Source organism: Dasypus novemcinctus, chromosome 5 (genome assembly GCF_030445035.2).
Source record: "Dasypus novemcinctus isolate mDasNov1 chromosome 5, mDasNov1.1.hap2, whole genome shotgun sequence".
NCBI classification, from domain to species: Eukaryota; Metazoa; Chordata; class Mammalia; order Cingulata; family Dasypodidae; genus Dasypus; species Dasypus novemcinctus.
Window position 1 is genome coordinate 18,976,500 of NC_080677.1, and position 20,781 is coordinate 18,997,280.

General features: G+C 41.6%; 1 protein-coding gene and 1 pseudogene across 1 annotated transcript in view; one reads left to right on the plus strand and one right to left on the minus strand.

The window, feature by feature from the left end:
* POU6F2 (POU class 6 homeobox 2) overlaps nucleotides 1–20,781 on the minus strand; it is a 382,627-nt gene that overhangs the window by 107,837 nt on the left and 254,009 nt on the right. The window contains exon 4 of the mRNA XM_071215088.1: nucleotides 12,843–13,198. Coding sequence (XP_071071189.1) covers nucleotides 12,843–13,198 — 356 coding nt within the window. The remainder of the gene's footprint in view (nucleotides 1–12,842; nucleotides 13,199–20,781) is intronic.
* LOC105746523 (heterogeneous nuclear ribonucleoprotein A1-like) overlaps nucleotides 1–20,781 on the plus strand; it is a 56,756-nt pseudogene that overhangs the window by 15,483 nt on the left and 20,492 nt on the right.

The following is a 20,781-nucleotide window of genomic DNA, read 5'->3' on the forward strand; positions in this document are numbered from 1 at the left end:
CAGTCCTAGGCTTAAAAATTAGAAAGAAATCTTTGACTTCTCACAGATATCCCTCAGCTATCTGAGCTCCAATAGAGCTAGTGGTCACAGACCACTTTAATCTCATTGTACTTGGAAATGCTATCACAAAAAAAAACAGAATATTTCCTAAAGGAAGAGAAGAATGTGTGGCCACTTCCACTCCACCTCCCCAACCTCAGCATTGCTGATTCTTGAGCAGTGCCAAGATCAATATTTAGTTAGGGTTCTATAAGAAAGACTTGAGCTACAGGGAAGTTCAGGCAGATGGGAAAGTGGGAGACTTTTCTCCAAAGAGTGCTAGCTACCTCCACCCTCATCTGCCCGTTAAAGAAGTCTTTATGCGACTTAAAACTTACTCCCATAATGAAAGGAGGCAGATTAGCACAGCAAGCAAGGTTTTGATGCCAGATAGACTTCAGTTTGAATCTTGCCTATTCCAGGTACTTACACTTAATTTCCTCATCTGTGCAATGGAGATAGTGACACTTTGAAGGTTTGTGGACTGGACCTTTACTGCTCAAGGAGCGGCTCCAGGATCAGGCATATCAGCATGACCTGGGAACTGTCTGGCATGGAGGGTCTGGGGTGGGCTTTTGACCCCAGTCCTACTGAATCAGAATCTGCATTTACCAATGGGCCCGGGGTTTTCCTGGTATACGGCTTCTTAGCTCTCTTAGATGAGGCTGCATTTATCTGGGCATCTATTAAGCTCTCAATCAGTAGCAGTTCTTGTTTTGAGAGGATGTTAAAAATATAAAAAGATGATTTATTTCCCCTATTAGATTTTTGCATGTCAGATATGAATCACCATGTTTCTGCAAATATCAGCTACTAACCCAGCTTCAGAGTTTGGGAGCAGTTTGAATGGATAACGGTTGTTTTCACTCTCCGATGGTTTGTGAATCTAGGGAGGGGTAATGCATAAATAACACAGGCTCTTTCCTTTTAGAAATTAAGTCCTACTCATATTATCATAAGGGTAAAGTCAGTGCCAACTCAGGCAACCCACACTTTAGAGCAACAACTATTTTGTGTGAACAAAGGGTAGGAATTTGCTTTTTCTGAAATGAATTAATGGGAGCCATTTACAAGCCCCTAGGCTGTTGTCCTCAACTTGCAGCCACCTGGGGGGTTTAAAAAATGCTGATGCCCACCCTGCACTCCCACAGGGATTCAATTAGAATCTCTGGGGTGGGAGCCAGGTCCCGTGTTGTAAAGGAAACAAAACAAAACAAAACTTCAGGTGATTCCAATATGCAGCCAAAGCTGAGAATCACTGCCACAGAATTTGGACCTTTTCCCTTGAAAAGGAAAACAGAGGGATTGAAGAGGAGCGTGGGAGTGGCTGCAGCTGTTTGGAGATGGTGTGGCGGGTGAGACAAGAGGACTGGCCTCAGAGGGCAGCCTCTGTCAGGCAGGCCGGTGGGATAAGGCGCCCCAGTGGCCCAGGAAACATTGGATTATGTGCAGTGCTTCCTGTCTGGTATGACGATACCTACTGTATTATTTATGAGGGGTCACTGACTATGAAAATGGGGTGTGGGTTGTGCCCTGAAGATGCTTACAGTATAATGAGTGTGGCAGGCACACAAGCAGGGAGCTTGGAAAATACCCCACCTTCGCTTTCTGCCTTTAACGGCTTTCTGCTTTGTCCAGGTGGGTTCCCAATGACCATTCGGTTTTAGCTCCAAATTGGCCAGATTGCTTCTGTGGGGTGCACAGCGCTGGAAGTGATAACTACTCCAAGGCATGTTAATTTTTACAACCTGGGACAGAAGTACAAGATGAGTTTCCCTCTGACTTAAAAAGAATTTTCTAAGCCAACCGGATTTGAGGGAGCTTCCCTTGGGGGGAACCTTGAGAGGTTGGGGGCACCCTTCTCCTCTCTGAACCCTTAAATGCTGCTTTGCTCTCTTCATATGCTACATCCCCAACCTCCCCACGGGAAGACAGAGCGTTCACCTCTGGAGAGTGAGGCCAGTCTCTGGGAAGATAGAGTCCAGCTGAGATAAAGAAGGGGACACCTAACTTTACCTTAAAAACAATTTTTTTTAAAAAATAACAGTTAAGTAGCTTTTGGTGTAGAAAACTAAGTGGCAGTGCCACGCTGATCCCTGTCCAGCTACAGTTCTGACAAAATGTGTTGTTCTGGAAAGGTTGCATTGATCGGAGCCCAACTGGGCCTTCAGACACAGAGCCCTCCTTCAGAGAACAGAGCTGTCTGCATACCAATGCCGAGAGCTCCTGGCACCAGGCGTTCAGCTTTGGCCTCTCAGCCATCTCCACGGAGGGCAAGGACATGGAAATGCCCTTTCCAGTCACCCGCCACTCCGAGGGGCCCCTGAACCTTTGCCACGTGGATTCTTCTTACGTATGGAAGAAGAGCCTCTGGAACTGAGGCGCTCAACATGAGGTCTTTCTCTGCCTTCTCTCTGCTCTTGCAGAAACCCCAGTCGCTGCTTTTTAAGCCAGAATGACCCATTTAGTTCTTAACAGTGGAGGCTGAGGGAGAAGGCAAACATCAGAGCCTTTGAGGGTCCTTTTTTTTCTGTAAACAGGAAATGGAAAGAGCCAGGGTGGAAGCATTCTAACGAAGCTGGTACCCCACAGGTTTTGACATCTGAATCTCTCAAGGACTGAGCGATGGCTCACCATACAGATTTCAGACTGACTTGGACTGTGGTTTGGAATCCGAAGGCTCCTTTAAAATGCAGAGGAGGAGAATGAGATTGCCGGGGTAGTGGGGACTAGCCTGACCACTGGAGAGTTCCTTAGCCAAAAGATGAGGAGAGTGTAGCTGAGGAGAGAAGCGAGCACGCTGTCTCCCAGGCCTGCCGATGCCACGGGTTTTCCAGGGGCAAAGTGGCCCAGCAGCACCCTGACTGTCACTTCTTCTCCGTACCGTGGCCGAGAAGAATGGCACCAGGTATTCCCGGAGAAATGACGGGCAGTGGAGAAGAGGGAGGGCCATCTGGAGAGGAAGGTCAGTTTGGCCAGGTAATGGTGCCTGGTTGCTGGGCCAAGCAAGCACTGGTCTAATTGTACAGTGAGGGCATTTTGTTGACTTAAATCATTAGTAAGTTGATGGCATCTCCGGCAGATTGTATCTGCAATCAACTGAGGAGATTGCCTTCAGCAAGGAGCGACAGCGCATCCAACCGTTTGAATGCCTTAAAAGGGAAAGAGATGATTTCAGCAGTCAGAAGAGAAAATTTCCATCTCTACTTCAGCCAGCCAACTTCTGGGGAATTCGTCAAAAACCTTCAGCAGAGTTCCCAGCCTGCAGCCTGTCCTAAGAAATTTGGACTTGTGTAGCCCCCCAGTTGTGTGAGGCAATTTTATAACATCTCATAACGTTTACAGATATCTCCTGTCAATTCTGTTTCCTCGATTAATATAGTCTCTTAAAACCTTGGCTGGCATGAGGGGCAACCCAGCAGACCTTCCGTTATTTTTTTTACCAAGTGATCTTGCTTGTTGCCAACAGTAAGGACCATCCCTGGTTTTGGCTTTTCCTGCTCTGGCTTTGATTTTGAGTTTCTCCTTCCTGCTGCCCTATCTTTCTATACTTTTCTTTCTCAATGGTTCAGTCTATTGGATTTGCTCAGTAGATTACTGTGTGATGCTCTAGGTAAGAAACGGAGAGGTTCTCTTAGTTGTGTTGACTTGCAACTATCAGAGAAGGAAGCCTTGGAACAGTGGTTCCCAAAAGATTTCCCATGGGCTATTAATTGATGTTATATGAAAAAAAGAGTCCAGTGGTTACATAAGTTTGGAAATTTCTTAGACAATGAAATTTGACTTGACATCTCTCTTCCAGGATGTCTTTTAGTTTTCAGTATTCTAATACTCATCAGGGAATATCAAGGAGCAGCATACAGTATGAAGCATTTATTTTTAATATTTATTTATTTATACCGTGGAACCTGTTTTTGGTAAAACTTCTTTGGACTGGTATTCTGTGGAAGACACTTTGGGAAATGCTGCCTAAGAAAATGTAGCTGCCAAATAAGGAGATGAGAATATATATATATATTTCGCCAACAACCAAAACTAACATTTCAGAGGCAGTGAAATATGAATGGGAATGTTTTCAAGTCAGACAGACCAGGTCTGGAATCCCAATCTGATCACTATTAGTGATGTTGAAGAAGTTGCATCAACTTTCTGAGACTCAGTTTCTTTGGCTCTGAATCAACATAATTTTTGCCATTATGGGTGTTGTGAGGTGAAAATGAGCAATTGAAGTACTTAGAGAGTATAGATACGTAGTGATCATTTGACAAATGATAGTGACTATTATGATTAGAACTGTGATCCTGTGAGGCCACTGCATGAAATACAGTATATAAAATCACACGTTGTGAATTTCAGGCCACATTGTGTATATTAGCCAGTTATACTCCCTTATGGCTTTCTTGATTATTACATATATGCTGTGGGTTATGGTATTGTACCTATACAGTTCTTTCTTTCTAAATAATTCAAACCATGTTCCTTGTGTTATTTTGTAAGTAGAATGTGGAGCTGGAAAGGACTTAAGACCATCTACTATAAACTGTTCCCAGAATAAAGGACACAAGCAAGTCCAGAGAGATCAGGTCAGTTGCAGACCTGGGCTCACCACATTTCTTCTGTACTCACACACTAAGCACCACAATTTGGGGAGTGAAGAAGGAAAAATACTTTGGGTTTTAAATCGATGGAGAAACCAAGGTTCTGTAGGTTGAAGTGAGAATTATTTGAAGATTACGCGCTTGGACAGTGGACACACTTGGACAAACTATTGGGTCCTCAGCACATCTATAGTTTGCTTGCCCTATTCCAACAGGGCTCCCAGGCCCTAGGGCAGATCTGCCCTGGGCTGTGCTTCATAAGTACCGCCCTCTACTCAGACCCCTGTTCTAGGAATCCTCTTACCCTGTAGTTGCAGCTGATTTCTCTCCTCCTCCCTCTGGCCCTGAGTGACTCTACAAAACTCATGTGGAGTTATTAGCCTCATTCTAGTTAATACGGGCATTTCCAAAGTTTGAAGTGCATAATTTAATCGGGTAAATGTCCCTTTTCCTATTTCCATCTCTATTTGCTTTTTTGTTCAACTTTGAGTGAGCCTGTTTATCTCATATGCCTCCTTAGACTATAACAACTATAGTCAAGGAAGGAAAGAAAGGGAGGCAGGAAACTAATATTTTTTGAGTGTCAGCTATCTAGTAGGAACCAAATTAGATGCTCTCACATAAGTCATCTCATTTAATCCTCACATCAACTTTCCAGTCCATGAGACAGGTCTGTCTGCTTCTAGGGACCTTGCTATCTCTAGGATACCCCATTGTCCATTCTGCAAAACTCCCCTAGGGTCACGTGCACACTGTAGGTGCTCAATAAATGTTTGCAGCTAATGATAAAAGTGCTTTCTTTATGATCAGGAAAATATTCACCTACAAGTCTATACTGGAAGACAATTTAAAAGCCCATGGAAAATTTACCCCAAACCTATAGTGTGAGAAATTAATTGAGGCTAAGAGATAAGGAATAATACTTGATCATTAAAGCACTAGAACAGTGTATTAAGTCCAACATAAATATTGGCTATGTTTTACTGGTTCAGACCAAAGTGCCAGCCAGCACATTTTGGGTGTCTTCAAGTACTACTAAAACCTACCTCTATGCACATTCTGACCTAGACTTAGGGATTCGTTTATCAGCCACTGTCAACAGACAGTGGTGGGACAACAGGCAGGATTTGGATCTGTCCATGGTCATGAGAAGGTGATGCTGTTTTCTCTGAAAAGTTATAACTTGTCATTTTCAAATGCTGCAAGATTATTTCTATCCCCTTTTGAGTCCCTCACGCATTCCATTGATTTCTACTTGACATGAGCTTCCATATTCAGTGGCGTGAACATGCCACCTGCTTTGTTTAAACCCCCTTCTATGTGATTTGACTAATCTACAGAATGGCACCCAGAAATGGTAAATCTAGACAATGACAAAGAAGCACCTGCAGTATATAACTGTATTCTTGGCAAACTAATTTTTCCCCCTGCCATTCTCAAAGCAATATAAACTTTGTTGTTCCTCCTGGATTGCAAATGCTTGTAATAAATTCTCTGAAATGTCAGTAATGTTGAACTGAGGTTTTTTTCCTAAGGAGATATTTTTTTTCCTTTCATAAAAGGAAAAAATGTCCCTTGCAGAGATTATGGGTAAATATGCTTTGTTTATTTTATTCTGTGTCTAATACAGTTGGGTAAAGGATTTCCATTTCCCACCTTGCCTCTTCCTGAATAAGTGAATCATGAATAAAGCTCTCAATTTACTGGATAGTATAAACAAATAATTTCATACTTAAAAAAAAATCTCTTTAGTATAATTAACACTTTCTTAACAGATTTATAGCACAGAAAGCATTTTCATATGTATCATCTTTAATCCACACAATAATTGTCTGAGCTTCGATGGGGTTTCTCATAGATGACAAAGAAGTTTTCTTTGGTTCTTTAGCCTAAGGGAAAGACTTGCCCACCCCATGTGGACTCTTCCAGTTTTTAAAAGGTTCTCATAGCCTGGATGGCTCTGGGAGAAATTTGCCCACACGGCGATACTTAATCTTATCATTTTCACCAAATTTACTTAATTTCATCAAACCACAAATTAGTTCAGTGAAAAATGCCAGCCAAAATGGTTATTTGATTGTTCTAACATTTCAAGTCAATAAAAAATGATTACTTTATTAGTCTCATGTAATATGCAGTTGAGGAAGATGGATTTCTACTATAGTCTATTATCAAACATGTACTTGTTTGTCTCCAGTGTAAAATTTGGTTGGATTTTTGTTCAAGTAGAAAGTGTGATCCAAGACCTGCCTGACTATTAACAGTAGACAGTCTGTCACTGACTGTGGAGAACGTTTTGTAACTAAAGCAAATACACAGTGAGTAGCAAAGCCAAGGCTGGGGTGAGGCAAGTGAGGCACTCATTTCAGGCACAAAATTTAAACATGTGTGCCAAAACTTAGAAATTGCGATGAGTAAAATTTTCTTTTTTAGGAGATACCGGGGAATGAATCCAGGACCTCAAATGTGGAAAGGAGGCACTCAACCACTGAGCTACATCCACTCTCCAATGAGAATTGGTTTTTTGTTTGTTTGTTTGTTACTTTTTGTTTTTAGGAGTTACTGGGGATTGAACCTAGAGCCTCACACATGGGAAGCAGGCACTCAACCACTTGAGCTGTATCAGCAACTCTGATGAGTAACATTTTAGTGCAATATTTTAAAAAATCAAAATTAATGCAAAAAAAAAATCCATGATGAACAACATATCCAAATTCTAAAAATCGATAGGATCAGCAACAGTGGTGAGTTATATGGGAGTCTGAAGCAAAAGGGAAAATCAGAAAAACATTTTGTGGAGGGTGAATTTTTGGCATTAAGTTTTAAGAATATGGCATTAAAATATTATCTGTCTCTATTACTGTGTTTTGGGACAGACCCTGAAATTTTGTGCCCTCACTCACCTCACCTTAATCTTGGTCCTGGCTAAGGGAATTTTACACAGTGGTGCAGCCCTGGGCAGAGAAGAACCTCTGAGCTCGATTAGAATGTACAATGACTATGTCTGCCTAGGTCCCCGAATGCTACACGGCTACAGAGGTGTGTAATATAAAACCCCAAATATAACTGAAGGAGCTGCCAAAAGTGTTTAACTCCCTTCCTTTGTAACTGTGAAGACGCAGTTCCACAAGGCCTTGGCGAATAGCATGTAAAAGGGACCCAAACTCCCTGCGGGGGTGGGGGGTTGGCCCGGGGCACCGGGTCGTTTCCGGGGGGGAGAGGAGGGGCCTGTGATTGGAGAGCGTTTGCTTTCAAGAGGGTGAAAGTCGCCTAGGACGAACAACTTCCCCAGGATTTGGGGCTATTTGCTTTAAAAAAACGTGACAACGGCCCATCCTCCCCCATCACACGGACACCTTGGAACATCGTCCCGGCCGGTGGGAAAGCACCCCCGTGAGAAGATCAGGAGGAGGGCGGCGGGGCGGACGGCGGCCGCGAGTCCTTCCGCAGAGGCGCGGGCACGCCCCGGCGTCGGCAGACGCCCGCGGCGAGGACGCGTCGTCGCGCTCCCTCTCCAGCGTCAGAGCGGCTGGCCCCGCCCCTCCTGCCTCAGGCGGCCCAGAGAGCTCTTCCTCCCTAACTGCGTCCGCGGATCTCTTCCTGTGTTATTTATTAAAATGTGCAATACAACAAGAAAAAGGAGCGATTATCCTGCTTCCTGCTATGCAGGACGGTCCGCAGCAGGCCGAGGTTAAATGCAGCATTTGGTTCCTTAAGCTTCTCTAATGTGTAGGTGGGGGAAAGCAATCTGGCACCGGAGCCCACGGCGGTGGCTCTCCGAGGATAAGAATTGACTTTAATTTGGACTCTCCGGCTAAGATAAAACCTGCTTCTGCTATCATTATCCCACTTAGGTTTGTCCCCGCTCTCTCTCCACCCCGCCACCCAGCCGAGTGGGAAGAAATTAACCTGACCTTGAGGAATACTCAGAAACGGTTCAGGGTCTCAGATTTTCAATAACCAATCAAATTCCTGAGGGCTGAGAATATGGGCCTAGTCACATTTAACAGATGAGGAAAATGAAGGCAGGGAGCTGAATGACTCGTTCAAAGTTCTGAGCTATGGAGGCAGGATCGGAATTAGCATGAGGCCTCCAAATTCCAGAGGCCTCTCAAGCTGCAGCCACGCCCAGCTCATGCCCACAGCACCAGTGCCAATAAATATTCCCAAGGAACATTCTCAAGAAAAGCCATCTCAAAGCTTTCGTAGAAAAGAGGCTTTTATGTCACTCTTTTTTTGTGTTTGTGGGGTCTTTATCCAAATCTAAATTCTGTATTTCAATTAAATTGTATATTCTTTTCTCTGTCCAGGGCTGATTAAATCACGTCTTCCCCCCAAAAACGTCGTTTCTACTTATGTTTCTGATTTCCTCCAATCTGACAGGCTATACATTTCCAGTTTTAGATTCTGGCACAGCCTGTGACTGGCAGGTTAGAGTAAAAATAGGGAGTATGGACAACTACCTGCCTGGAAACCAAGGACTGAATTCAGGACACAGATGTATTCGTTTATGCCACACACAGTGTTCAAAAACTTGATTTGAGGGAAGTGCTTGTGGCTCGACCCCTATGGGCTCCCACCTACCACGTGAGAGGTCCAGGCAGATGCCACAAGCCAACAGATGCTACAGCCCATGGGAGTGGATGTGGCTTGGGCTGTCGGACACTCTCCTCTCATGTGGGAGGTCCCGGGTTCAGTACCCAGTGCCTCCTGGAGAAGGTGCTCAAAGAATGAGCAGACAGGCCAGAGAACAAGCTTGGAGGGTGGGGACTAAATAAAGTAAATAAAATAAATCTTAAAAATAACCACAACAACTTGATTTTGAGGAGTGGTTGTAGCTCAGTGGTTAAGAGCTTGCTCCCCGTGTACAAGGTCCTGTGTTCAATTTCAGGTACCTCCTAAAAAAAATAAGAGGAAAAAACCCAAAAAAACCAACAGCCTTGATTTTGAGTTTTCACCCAAGCAGATTTTACTCATTTACACTAACTGAAGACATTTGCACTTGCACCTGTTTAGAACTTCTGTCCTTTCCCAGAAAGAATTAAGTTGTGGGTGGTGGGGGCGGTACTGGAGTCTCAAAGGAGAAACTAAAGACAGGCCTCTGGGGGCTACAGCCATCATAGAACACCAATCCACCTATAACTCTGAGCAAGCAAAATTAATGAACAAAGTTATTCCCCTAGCTAACCTTCTCTGAAGTGATAATTCTGTAGGCTCATATCTATTTTGAAAACAACAACCTGGTTTTGTCAATGCAATCCATTTCACGGAATTGAGTAAAAAAGTGAAGTAAAATTACATTGCAATATTACAGAAAAATCTGACAAGAACTGTTTGGAGAATTTTAGTCTAGAATGTTACTACCCACCAGCGATATTAATTTCTTTTTTTTGCATCTAGAGAAACCACCTCACCCACATATATCTATGCAGGCTGCTTTGATTTATTATTGTTTTTTTCTGAAGATGTGACAGCATCTGTACAGTTCTAGAAATAATTGTTGTTATCCTTCAAAGGTTTTTTTTTAAACAACTCAACCTTCTGAATTACTGGCTTTCCCTGACAATTTAAGTTGCATAATTCTAAACTATCTCTCAGACAGATTTTGAATAATGTAAAAAGATAAAGCCCACATGAAATTAAAAAATAACACAATGAAATTTAAAGCTGCCATATATGAATTTAGTTGATTTTTATTCCCTTAATAAAGCTAAATATCTTTGCTGTCCTTTTTAATAGTTTTCTTTTGTAAAAAGTTCAAACATACCATGTTCTACAAATTCAAAAACCCTGCAGCTCTTACAGAAAAGAATACATTCTAAAACCACGAAATTCTGCCTTTCCTTTACATATGCCTGCAGTAAAGGAAAAAAAAATCCTTTTGTTCTTGCTGATATAGATTTATTAAAAATCAGTTTTATATCCACTATGTAATATTTTTCAAAAATTTTACCCAATTACTCCTTTGGTGGTCATTCATTAGATCCACAGAAGAAGCGAGAGTAGTATTTTACTGTTGTATTTGTTAAGTTAATGACTAAATTCCAACAGTGCAAAATTTGAATATTCTCTAAGAGTTAAAGAGAAGAAACCATAGCTCTGAGACTTCATTTATTGCAAAAACAAAGCAAAACAGAATAGCCTCTGGATTTTCAGGGGAAACCTTTGGAAGAACTCTGGAAATTCTAAGAGAATTTATTTCCCTAAGGCCGAGTGGTCATCTCTTCTTGCCTGAGCTCTCTTTGCTGGACTTTCACTGATCAATATTTTTAGGATGCTGACAGTGTTTAGGGAAGGCTAGTGTTGACATAGCTCAAAACTCTTCTTAAAGGAACACTGGACTCTCTGCAACACCTGGGGACTGAACTAAGTATGATGTTTGCCTTTGGCAATTTCACCTATTTTGGTGGCTCCGATAGAGGAAGTGATTATTGCCTTGGGGTATGTGTACATCTAGTTTAACCGCTCTTAGAAAGCGTTATTCTTTGGAATAATAGAGTTGAGTTTTTAGTGCTAAAAACCTTAGGATTGCTATGATCATGCGTTCTGTAAATTTGATTATATGTGTGCTTTTGGTGTTAAGCGTATGAGGGAGACAGTTTTTTAGCCTGAGTTCATTTCAGTTTTGTGCCAAAGGTATTCAGTTGTCTCACTCTTGTGAGATTTGTAAAAATATACCTTTAACCCTGACTCAAGAAGATGCTCAGATTGAAAGTTGCTGTGGTCCAAGTGTCCCAGAAAACACTATTACCTATCTCACCCAATTTTTTTTTAAGTCCTGGGGGCCAGGGTTTTAAACTCAGGAGCTTATATGTGGGGAACCAGCACTCAACGACTGAGCCACATCAGCTTTCCGGAATTGGTTTTATTGCTTGTTTTGTTTGCTGTTTGTTTCTGTTTTTTCAGGAGGCCCTGGGAACCGAACCTGGGACCTCCCATGTGGGAGGCGGGTGCTCAACTGCTTGAGCCACATCTGCTCCCTCACCCAAATGTTTTCATTTCCAGGAAGATATTTGGCCACTGTTGAGAATCCAAGTGCAAAGATACAAAGTAACATGGTAACAAACAAAGTCAGCTTTAAAACACTAAGTCTCTAATCCACCTGCTTTTTGGTTCATGTACCAATCGATCTTGCTTTTGTACCTTTGCTCTTTAGGATGTCTGAGCTGCCTTCAGGTAGGAGGGGGCTATGAAGGGCTAACCAACCATGGTGCAAATGCCACCAAGGAGGGGATGGGTTGGCATTTGAAATGGGTGCCTTGGACTCTGTTGGACTTTGTCACATTAACAGCCCAACCGACCAATAAAATATCTTCTTCTACCAAGTACACGAAGTCATCTGAAATGTCAGTGGGGAAAGCATCATTATGTTGGTCAAACAATGGGTGGCTTGACTGAACCATTAACTTCTGGATCTGGGGTTCTGACATCACAGTCATTACAGTTTGAAGCTGATGTCTCTAAAGGCAGCAAATTTAAAGTTATATATTCCTGAATTCCCTGGTCTCTTTCTCTTCAGTGGGAGATGAAAGATGAGCTTTCATGATTAGCCTGAAGATGCTATTTGATGCCCTCAGGCTCACAGTAATAAACTAACGATATGGAACCTATAGCATTTTATAAACATGCATATTTGCTGAGGCTCTCCGCATGAATTGATACTACTTGTTAGTATATGGAATGATGGTTGGAATCTGGGACATAAGACTGGGACTAAATTTCTTTCTCCTCCTCACCCCAGAGAGTCTTTAGAAAAATAGAAACAAAAGAGCACAAAGTACTTAAGGTAAGACACTATTGTATTCATAATCTAGAGAAATAACCACCATGCCTCATGGACAGTCTACCCAGTTCTCCACGGGACTACAAAACTGTGCTAGTAATAATTTTAATTGCATGCTATCTTTGCTGCCTTCAAAAAGTATCATAAAAAGGAATTATTACAGGCTACAAGTGCACTTAGAGTGCTGGCCTCTCGCAGGAGGAAAGAGATTCCATTTATCCTTTGGAGGGCAACTTCATCGGGCTTCTATTTGTTTTGTTTACATGCATCCCCAGTTGCCTGCTTTGCTTCCTCTTCCTTACGTCTAAGAGAGCCATCTGAATTAGAGGCTACAGAACTGGACGCCGAGCTTGGCTCCTGGGGACGGCCAATCCCAGGGAAAGGTCCTCGGCGCCCGCCGGGGGCGGGGTGGGGGTGCATACCTGCAGAGGATTGGGCGGCGTGAGCGGCGCCGGAAGGCCGTGGGCAGGGGACTGACTGGGCTTCTGAGGCGGGCTGGCGCTCTGCTGGGTGGGGGACGGTTGGCTGGGGTTCGGCGGGTGCTGCTGGGGCGGAGGTGCCTGCTGCAGGTGAGGCGGCGTCGCGGGCAGCTGCTGGGAGGCAGGTGGCGGCTGCTGGGCCGGGGCGGGCTGGGGCTGCGGGGGCTGCGGGGGCGGGGGCGCCTGCGGGGCCGGCTGCGGGTGCTGGCTGGCTGGCGGTGCAGGTGGTCCCGGCTGCTGCTGCTGGAGCTGCTGGAGCTGCTGGAGCTGCTGGAGTTGGGAGTTCAGGGATGAGGTAGCTAGAAGGAGAGAAAGTGGACGTGGAGTTGAAATCAGCACAACACACCTTGCTGCGTCTTTGACAGCTTGTCCTGCGCAAGCTGACGGGGTCTCCATTAGAAAATCTTGTCCTCTCCCCCCTTACGCTCTTTGGTTTTTAAGAGGGCTAACAGGAACAAGGGGATATGAAGTTCCTTCTTAGGGAAGTTTTTAAATGTAGGGAAGTCCAGAATGTGACACAGCAGGTATTGAGCAGTAGAAGCCAACGGATGTACTGGGAATGGAGATTATCTCTAGGTACTTTCTCCCTTTCTTCCTTTCAGTACTGCTTGGGAAACACTCTCATGCTTTTGAGATTCGACTTTTAGAGTTCAGCCAACCTAATTCTTTTTTAAAAAATTAATTAAAAAAAATTAAAGAAGCTTTACATTACATAAATATTATTTTTAAAAATATAAGGAATTCCCATATGTCTCCCTCCCTCCCCCTCCCATACTTCCCACACCAACAACATCCCTCATTAGTATGGTACATTTGGTACAATTGATGAACGCATATTGAAGCATTGCTACTAACCATGGATTATAGTTTACATTATAATTTACACTCTGTCCCACCCAATTGTGTAGGTTATGACAAAATATACAATGGCATGTATCCATTGCTACAAGTCGTGCAGGACAACTCCTATGTCCTGAAATGGCCCCATATTACACCTATTCTTCTCTCTCCCATCCCTCAGAACCTTTGGTGACCATTGCCTTTATATCAATGATAAGAGTTCATCCATTGCCAGAATAATAATAAGTCTATAGTAGAATAATAATAAGTCTCTTTTAGTCCCTTGTTCATTCCAGTCTTGAGGACTTTGGTCTGGTGATGTCCACTCTGCTTCTAATTGAGAGAGAGCTTAGATCTCATGGGGCAGATGGGCGAAACTACCTTGCTTGCAGTTGCAGACACTCTCTGTTCCTTGGGATGGGCATTGTCCATCATCTTCTCCTTGTTAATTGTCCTGGGTGAGTCCAATGAACGGGAGAGTAGGTGTTGCAACTCTGCTGAAATTCAGGGCCCAACTGGCACGTGGACTGATCAAAGTTTAAGTCTCTGGGACATATATTTATCAATTATAGTGCTAATTATAGGTTCAAAGAAAAGGGGCAAAAGAGCCATGTGTAGAGAACTTATAAATGAGTCTCACTCTGTTACACTGGGGAGCATAAATTCCAAAGTAAGGCCCACTGATAAGGTGCCAAATTCCTGAGCTGTCTGCCCTGATTGTAGAAGCTGGATGTCTCTAGAGTCCTCAGGAGTCCCGTTATTTGAGGCACTGTTTACTGTGGCAGTCAATGAGATCCTGCTGAGATGTGCACAACCTCTGGAAAGACTTCCTAACTCATTTTGAAATCTCTTAACCATAAATACTCAACTTGTATTTACCATTTCTCTTTTTTGATCAAGGTCTTTTTCCAGATGCGTTGCTAGTTGGCATTTAGTAATAATTCCTCAGTGCCAGGGAGGCTCATACCTGGGAGTCATATCCCATGCCAGGGGAAAGTAGAATAAGGTGGTGTCTAATTCTTTTGGCAAGTGATCCACTGGAGTTAAGAACAGAACCTGAAATTGCTTGCGACCCCTTTCAATTTAACAAGGCCATTAATGGCATCATTTTCACTGTCTACTTCAGACTTCCAGCAATTTGCTTAGATATGTTAGTTTAAAATTTCTGCAGGATTAAAAAATAAATAAATAAAGATACTATATGCTTCTCAGTTTTTCTGAGTCAAAAGCCTGAGTCTGAATTGTTTTGCCTGCTGATCACAGACAGGGTCCCCTAAACAGGAAGGTTTATAGTAGGTGATGGGATATAATTGTGAACTCTACATCTGTGTACTCTTTCACTGAAGATTAGACTCATTGGTGCCTCGAGGACAGGCAAGGAACTGAGAGAATGAAATAATCTTTGAAGATTTTCTCGTTTTATGAAAAGTTAGAGTTGGTGGGAAAACCCATCTTGGCACTGAGCATGCTAAATTTTGTTCTCATAAGCCCATCTAGCACTGAAAAATTTATGCAGCAGGAAGAAACTTTGACTAAAAAGTGATCTAGAGAAAATTACAGCTAAAAACAAAGGTCCTTCATGCCTGAATCTCAATCTAAGAAGGTTTCTAACAAGCCCAATAATAAATACGATAATCAATGTTGAACTCATAGGGTTTTGCCGCAATGTTTTCCTGCCCCTCTGTTACCTAGAATTAGTTGACACTTCCAAAGGCGATAATTCCTGTTTGCAACATTAAACTTGTCCCCATTTTAGAAAATGCTTTTTTTAAAAAATCAAAAGGTCCAGTAAAGTGACATATGATATACCTGCATTTACACAAGAGAAGTGTTCTTGAAAAATATGTGTACATCATATACCAATGGCACATGAGGAACTTTCTATATAAAGAAATCAACTAGTGACTATTTCTATAAAGTTAGGAATCTTTTTGTAAAATTTATTGAACATATGCTAGGCAACTGTGCCAGGTAATATGCAGTATTTTGGAAAGGAGACTGCCTTCAAGGTGCTCACCATCCATTTAGGGAGTTAAACAAACTCATGAGAAGCAATCGGATTGTGAGGCACCTGTTACAGAGTCTTGCCAGTGGTAGACAATCAATATGTATGTGTTAATTGATTAAATGACCAACATTGTGAAACTGACCAAAGAGGCTAGGAGAATCTGGACAGGGAGTTGTTGGTGGGCAAGAAAAATGAAGACAGCATTCAAGGAGGATATGGGATGTGAGCAGTGAGGGTTCAGGAGATTGAAGTCCATGCCTCGGAAGTGAAGGAAGACAGAATGTTCCAGGTTGGACAACCCCAGACTGACAGCATATCTTGGGTGATGCTTCTGGGGGACAGTGTAGAGAATGGGTTGCCTGGTACAGAGGCTCTGGGAAGTTTTGAGTGACTTTATACCCTAGAGAAGATAGAGAGCCCATCTCATGAAAGTAGTGGGAAGATTGATCACTCCCAATCAACTTTTGCTAATTCAGATTTTGAACCCATAATCAGGTTTGCCTAAAATAGGGTGTAGATATATTAGTAAAATGATAGCTTGATAGTCCTCAGGGGTGCTAAATATCATTTCAGTGTTCTCGGGTATCCTGTAGGGCTCCCAAGTTGGACCACTTGGGATAGGCATGCCTCACTGGGCTATTGATTCCTCTATTTGCACTCAGTCCAATTGTATGAGGGGTGGGAAATACTCCATCATCAACCTCTTAATTGCAACTTTAAGGAGAAAACCTAGTTTTGTCGTTCTCTTCCTCTCTGCTCCTTTTGTACAACATCACATTTTATTGAAGTTCTGGGAGTCCAACTCACTTCTGCCTTCCCAGGATCTTCTGCAAGCTGGAGGGTTCTAAGGAAGTGGGAGTTACCCTCTCCTTTTTTTTTTTTTTTTTTTCCCTTGAGGTACCAGGGGCCTGAGATTGAACCCGGAACATCTGTATGTGGGAAGTTAGCACTAAACCACTGAAGCACATTGGCTTCCCTGAGTTTATTTTATTTTACTTTATTTAATTTTTTGTTTGTTCTGTTTGTTGCTTGTGTTTTTCAGGCGGCACTGGGAACCAAACTCGGGACCTCCCATGTGGGAGAAGGGTGCTCAACTGCTTGAGCCACATCTACTCCCTGCCTTCGCCTTCTGATGGAGTTACAGATTTCGGGAACCTGGTTGCGTCTGGGCTCCTACTTGATTACAATCAAGCCTGTCCTGATTTCCTTCAGGTAGGGGTATATAAGTCAGTGCTTATTTTCATTGTTGACTTAAATACCAGACTGTTTCTTTTTGGTTAGAAAAGCATTTATCTAAATCAGCATTTAGAAACAGGAAAGACTGGGAATATTGGCAGGTAGATATTGGCAGATGGGCAGGTGCAGTAGACCCTAACTTACTAATGAGACATGGTCCCAAACGTGTCTTAGTTCCTTTATGTCTGTGAGTTAACCTTGCTTGAATATTTCTTTCCCATAATAGCAGTTTGTCTGGAAAGGCATAAACCTAAGCTAAATTCCTTTGAATTGCATAAACTAATTTGGCATCTGCAAGTAAAAAATGATGGAAAATAAAATAGGCTCAGATATGTACCAGATAATACAAAGAAAAGCATGAGGGAGTTGTATATAAGCACATTGTCTTTCGGATCATCTGGTAGGAGAAGGAGAAAGAAATATAAGAAAGGTTCTTGAAGGGTGTAACACAGTGAGAAACTAACTAGGGCTAGAACTTTCTAAGACAAGTTAGAACAATCTGAATTCTAGTCGGACTCTCTCCAAGCACTGGGAAAGTTTTCTTTTGTGTTTTTAGATATGAGGAATCTGGCATGAATATCCTACTCCTCATAGAAATCTTATAACATGAGTAAGCAAAGGCAATAAAGTTCTATCAATACTGAAAGTTTTAAATATCTTTCTTAAGAAAAAGATTTAAACAACCCTCTTCTTTTTAATATCAGTTTTCAAGTCTTTTTCAGGTGACAATACAATATTAAATTAGAATTCCTAGGATTTGAATGTGCATTATGACTGAGTTCCTGTGGATAGATTCTACATGCTCCTTGACTTTTCTTGATTGATATTTCCATAACCTGCAGGGAATCCATAGACTGTAGAGGGAAACATTTATTCTCAATTTGAAATCTGTTGTTCAACAGATGAGGCCAAATTCATCCATCAGAGAATTCTAACTCTCTCACAATAACTGGTTTCCTTCTCTTATTGAGTTGGCAGAAGGCTTGGTGAATAATATATGGTAGAAACAGTTGTACTTTCCTTGGATGTCAGTTCTCTGTGCTCTAAGCATTCCCCATTAGTGTGGAGACAAAGCCCCATTCACTCTCTTCTTCATACAACATCAGTTTAATGACAGAGGATACATTGGGTGAAATAGGAGGCAGCTCAAAGAAGTACTCATGTAAAATCCATGTTTTCCCTCTATAATTGTAAAAAACAGTAATTTACGTCTTAGGTAACCTCTTCTTAGAAGGCCATAAGACCTTCTGCTGAAGGTTAAAGGGTTTAAAATTATAGTAAACATCTACTGAACATTGTTTCTCCAAGGAAATTTTTACTTCTTTCATTTGGGTAGAAGAGAAACCAGTAGTTACCGAAAATGATGTTGTGGAAATGGGAGAAATGATACTATGTTAATAAAATAAAGAGATGATTCTTTATTTTATGGGCAAAATAAGATGAACCCTGGGTTTTCAAAGCATCAGTGTTTGCCTTTGCTTCAAATGGAGATTTGCAGGAAAAAGTATAAGCAATTCAATAGATACTGTGCTGTGTTTACAGTGTTATATTTACTCAAATTTCTTTTAGGGTATAGGTACATGGGCCAGTGCTTATTTTCATGGTTAATTTAACCTATCCCCGCTGCCAGTTGGGGATTATTCCCTACAGTTATTCTCCAGTGGTCTGTCAGTTCAGATTAAAAGAAGTTAAGTGACAAAGATGCTGATTCCTTTAGAAGGCTGTGGAGGATAGCGTGTATAGCAAGAGATTTCTTTTTAAGAATCCAAGTTCTCTTCTTTTTAATTTCCTCCATATCACTACAAACCTTCCTTATCTAGGCTGAACTTTAAACTCTCTAAACAGGCAATTCAATTTTGTTCTTATACACCAACTTCAGAGTTGCCAAAAAGCTTTATAGATCTTACTTCACTGGTTTTTGCTTATTCTTTGAGAAGAGGAAATAGTATATTTTCCCTCTCATTTTACAGAAGAAGAAATCTAAATGCACACATTCAAGGACCATATATATATTCCAGCTTGGCCTGATCTTCACAATAAATGAGAACACATTCCTTAAACTAATTTTGAGATGTAGGAATAAAAAATATATCACTGCTGGATTTGCAATTCCATTCAAAATTCATTGAAAAGAAACCTATAAAAAATGACTTTCATGCCATAGCAAAATCTTTAATATTTAAAAGTTAAACATATTACATAATGAATGGTATTACTATTCCCATTGTTGTTTTTTTCTTTCCATCCCTACAGAAGAATTCTTTAGTGGGATAATTGATGGATACTGCATGGATAATTTGCTTTTTGTATTGATGTACAAATTAGTCACTCAAGTCACATAGTTCATTTTAAAGGTTTTTGTATGTAAAAGAAGATGGCTAATAGTTTTTAATGAAATAACTAATTATATTAATGACAAACCCTATTGGGGTAAAAGGGTCATCAAAACTGAATCCTGGGAAAATTCATAAAAAGCAATAAATGCTGGAATATTAATAGGGCTAGAATGTAATGTAATAAATAGCATCACTTATATGGGTACAAATGCTTTTGTAAATGTCTCATGGATTTCTGCCAGGCTGGTTTATCTTGCTTATGGGAAATAAAAGAATGTTGTTTTTACTTTGTTTAGTGCAGTATAGACAAAAAAGGCAAACACACATGGATCAGTCAGGACAGGTTCTTAAAATCTAAAATCAAAATTTATTTCTTTTCACATCATCAGAAGTTGGCAGGGGGCATGGCTTTGGTGCCCAGGTTGATGGAGCAGCCACTATCTTGGACATTGCCAGGATGATGCTAAAAGGAAAGAGAGCTTATGAGAGTGAGAATAAAATGCTCTGGGCCAGAGATAACCTCCCTTGCTTTCTCTCACAACTCACTGGCCAGCAGTAGTCCCATGGTACCACTCCAACACAGGGGGACAGGAAAGGACCATCCTATCAAGTCCCAGAGAAAGGGTGAGCCAGAAAAATGACCTCCACAAAAGGTGTCACTCTGTCTTTCACAGAGTTTCTGTATTTTTCACTTTCTTTCCATTTTTATTATTTTCTGTTGGCCTCATCTATATCATTGAACATATCTATTAACTGCCTTTAATTTCTTACCTTTAATATTAGTATATTTCTCCTAATATTTATGTTAGGATATTTCTACCTCCCCGTTCTCTTTCTCTCTCTCTCTCTCATTCATTCATTCATTCATTCATTCATTCATTCAACAAGTGTCATCAATAATAACTATTGCCTAAGAGTTACTTCCTGAAAACCTTCTTGTTACTCAAATATGACCCCTCTCTAAGTCAAACTCAGCAAATAATTGTACCACCTTCCCCCCCGTATGAGACATGACTCCTGGGGATGAGCTTCCCTGGCACCGAGGGATTAATGCCAAGCACCAACCAGTGATGATTTGGAAATTATAAATGAGGGGGGAAATTAAATACCAAAGGTTTTTATAGCTAAGAGAATTTAAAATGAGTTGGGATGTCATTCCAGAGGTTACACTTATGTATGTCCCAGGTGGATTTCACTATATGCCAGAGTAAACAAAGCCTCAAATAGGGGTGCTCCTGAGGGCTCTAGAGCCATCCAGACACCATAGGCAGGGTACATAACCTCCTGAAATCAGCACCCCATCAAGTGGGCCTTACTTTGGAATATATATGACAACCTATTTCTCCCACTGTTACAGAGATAGACTTATTTATAATTTCCTTACATGATTCACCTAACCCTTTCATTTGAGCCTATAATTAGCACTATACTCATTAAATATGTTTCAGAGACTTAAATCCTC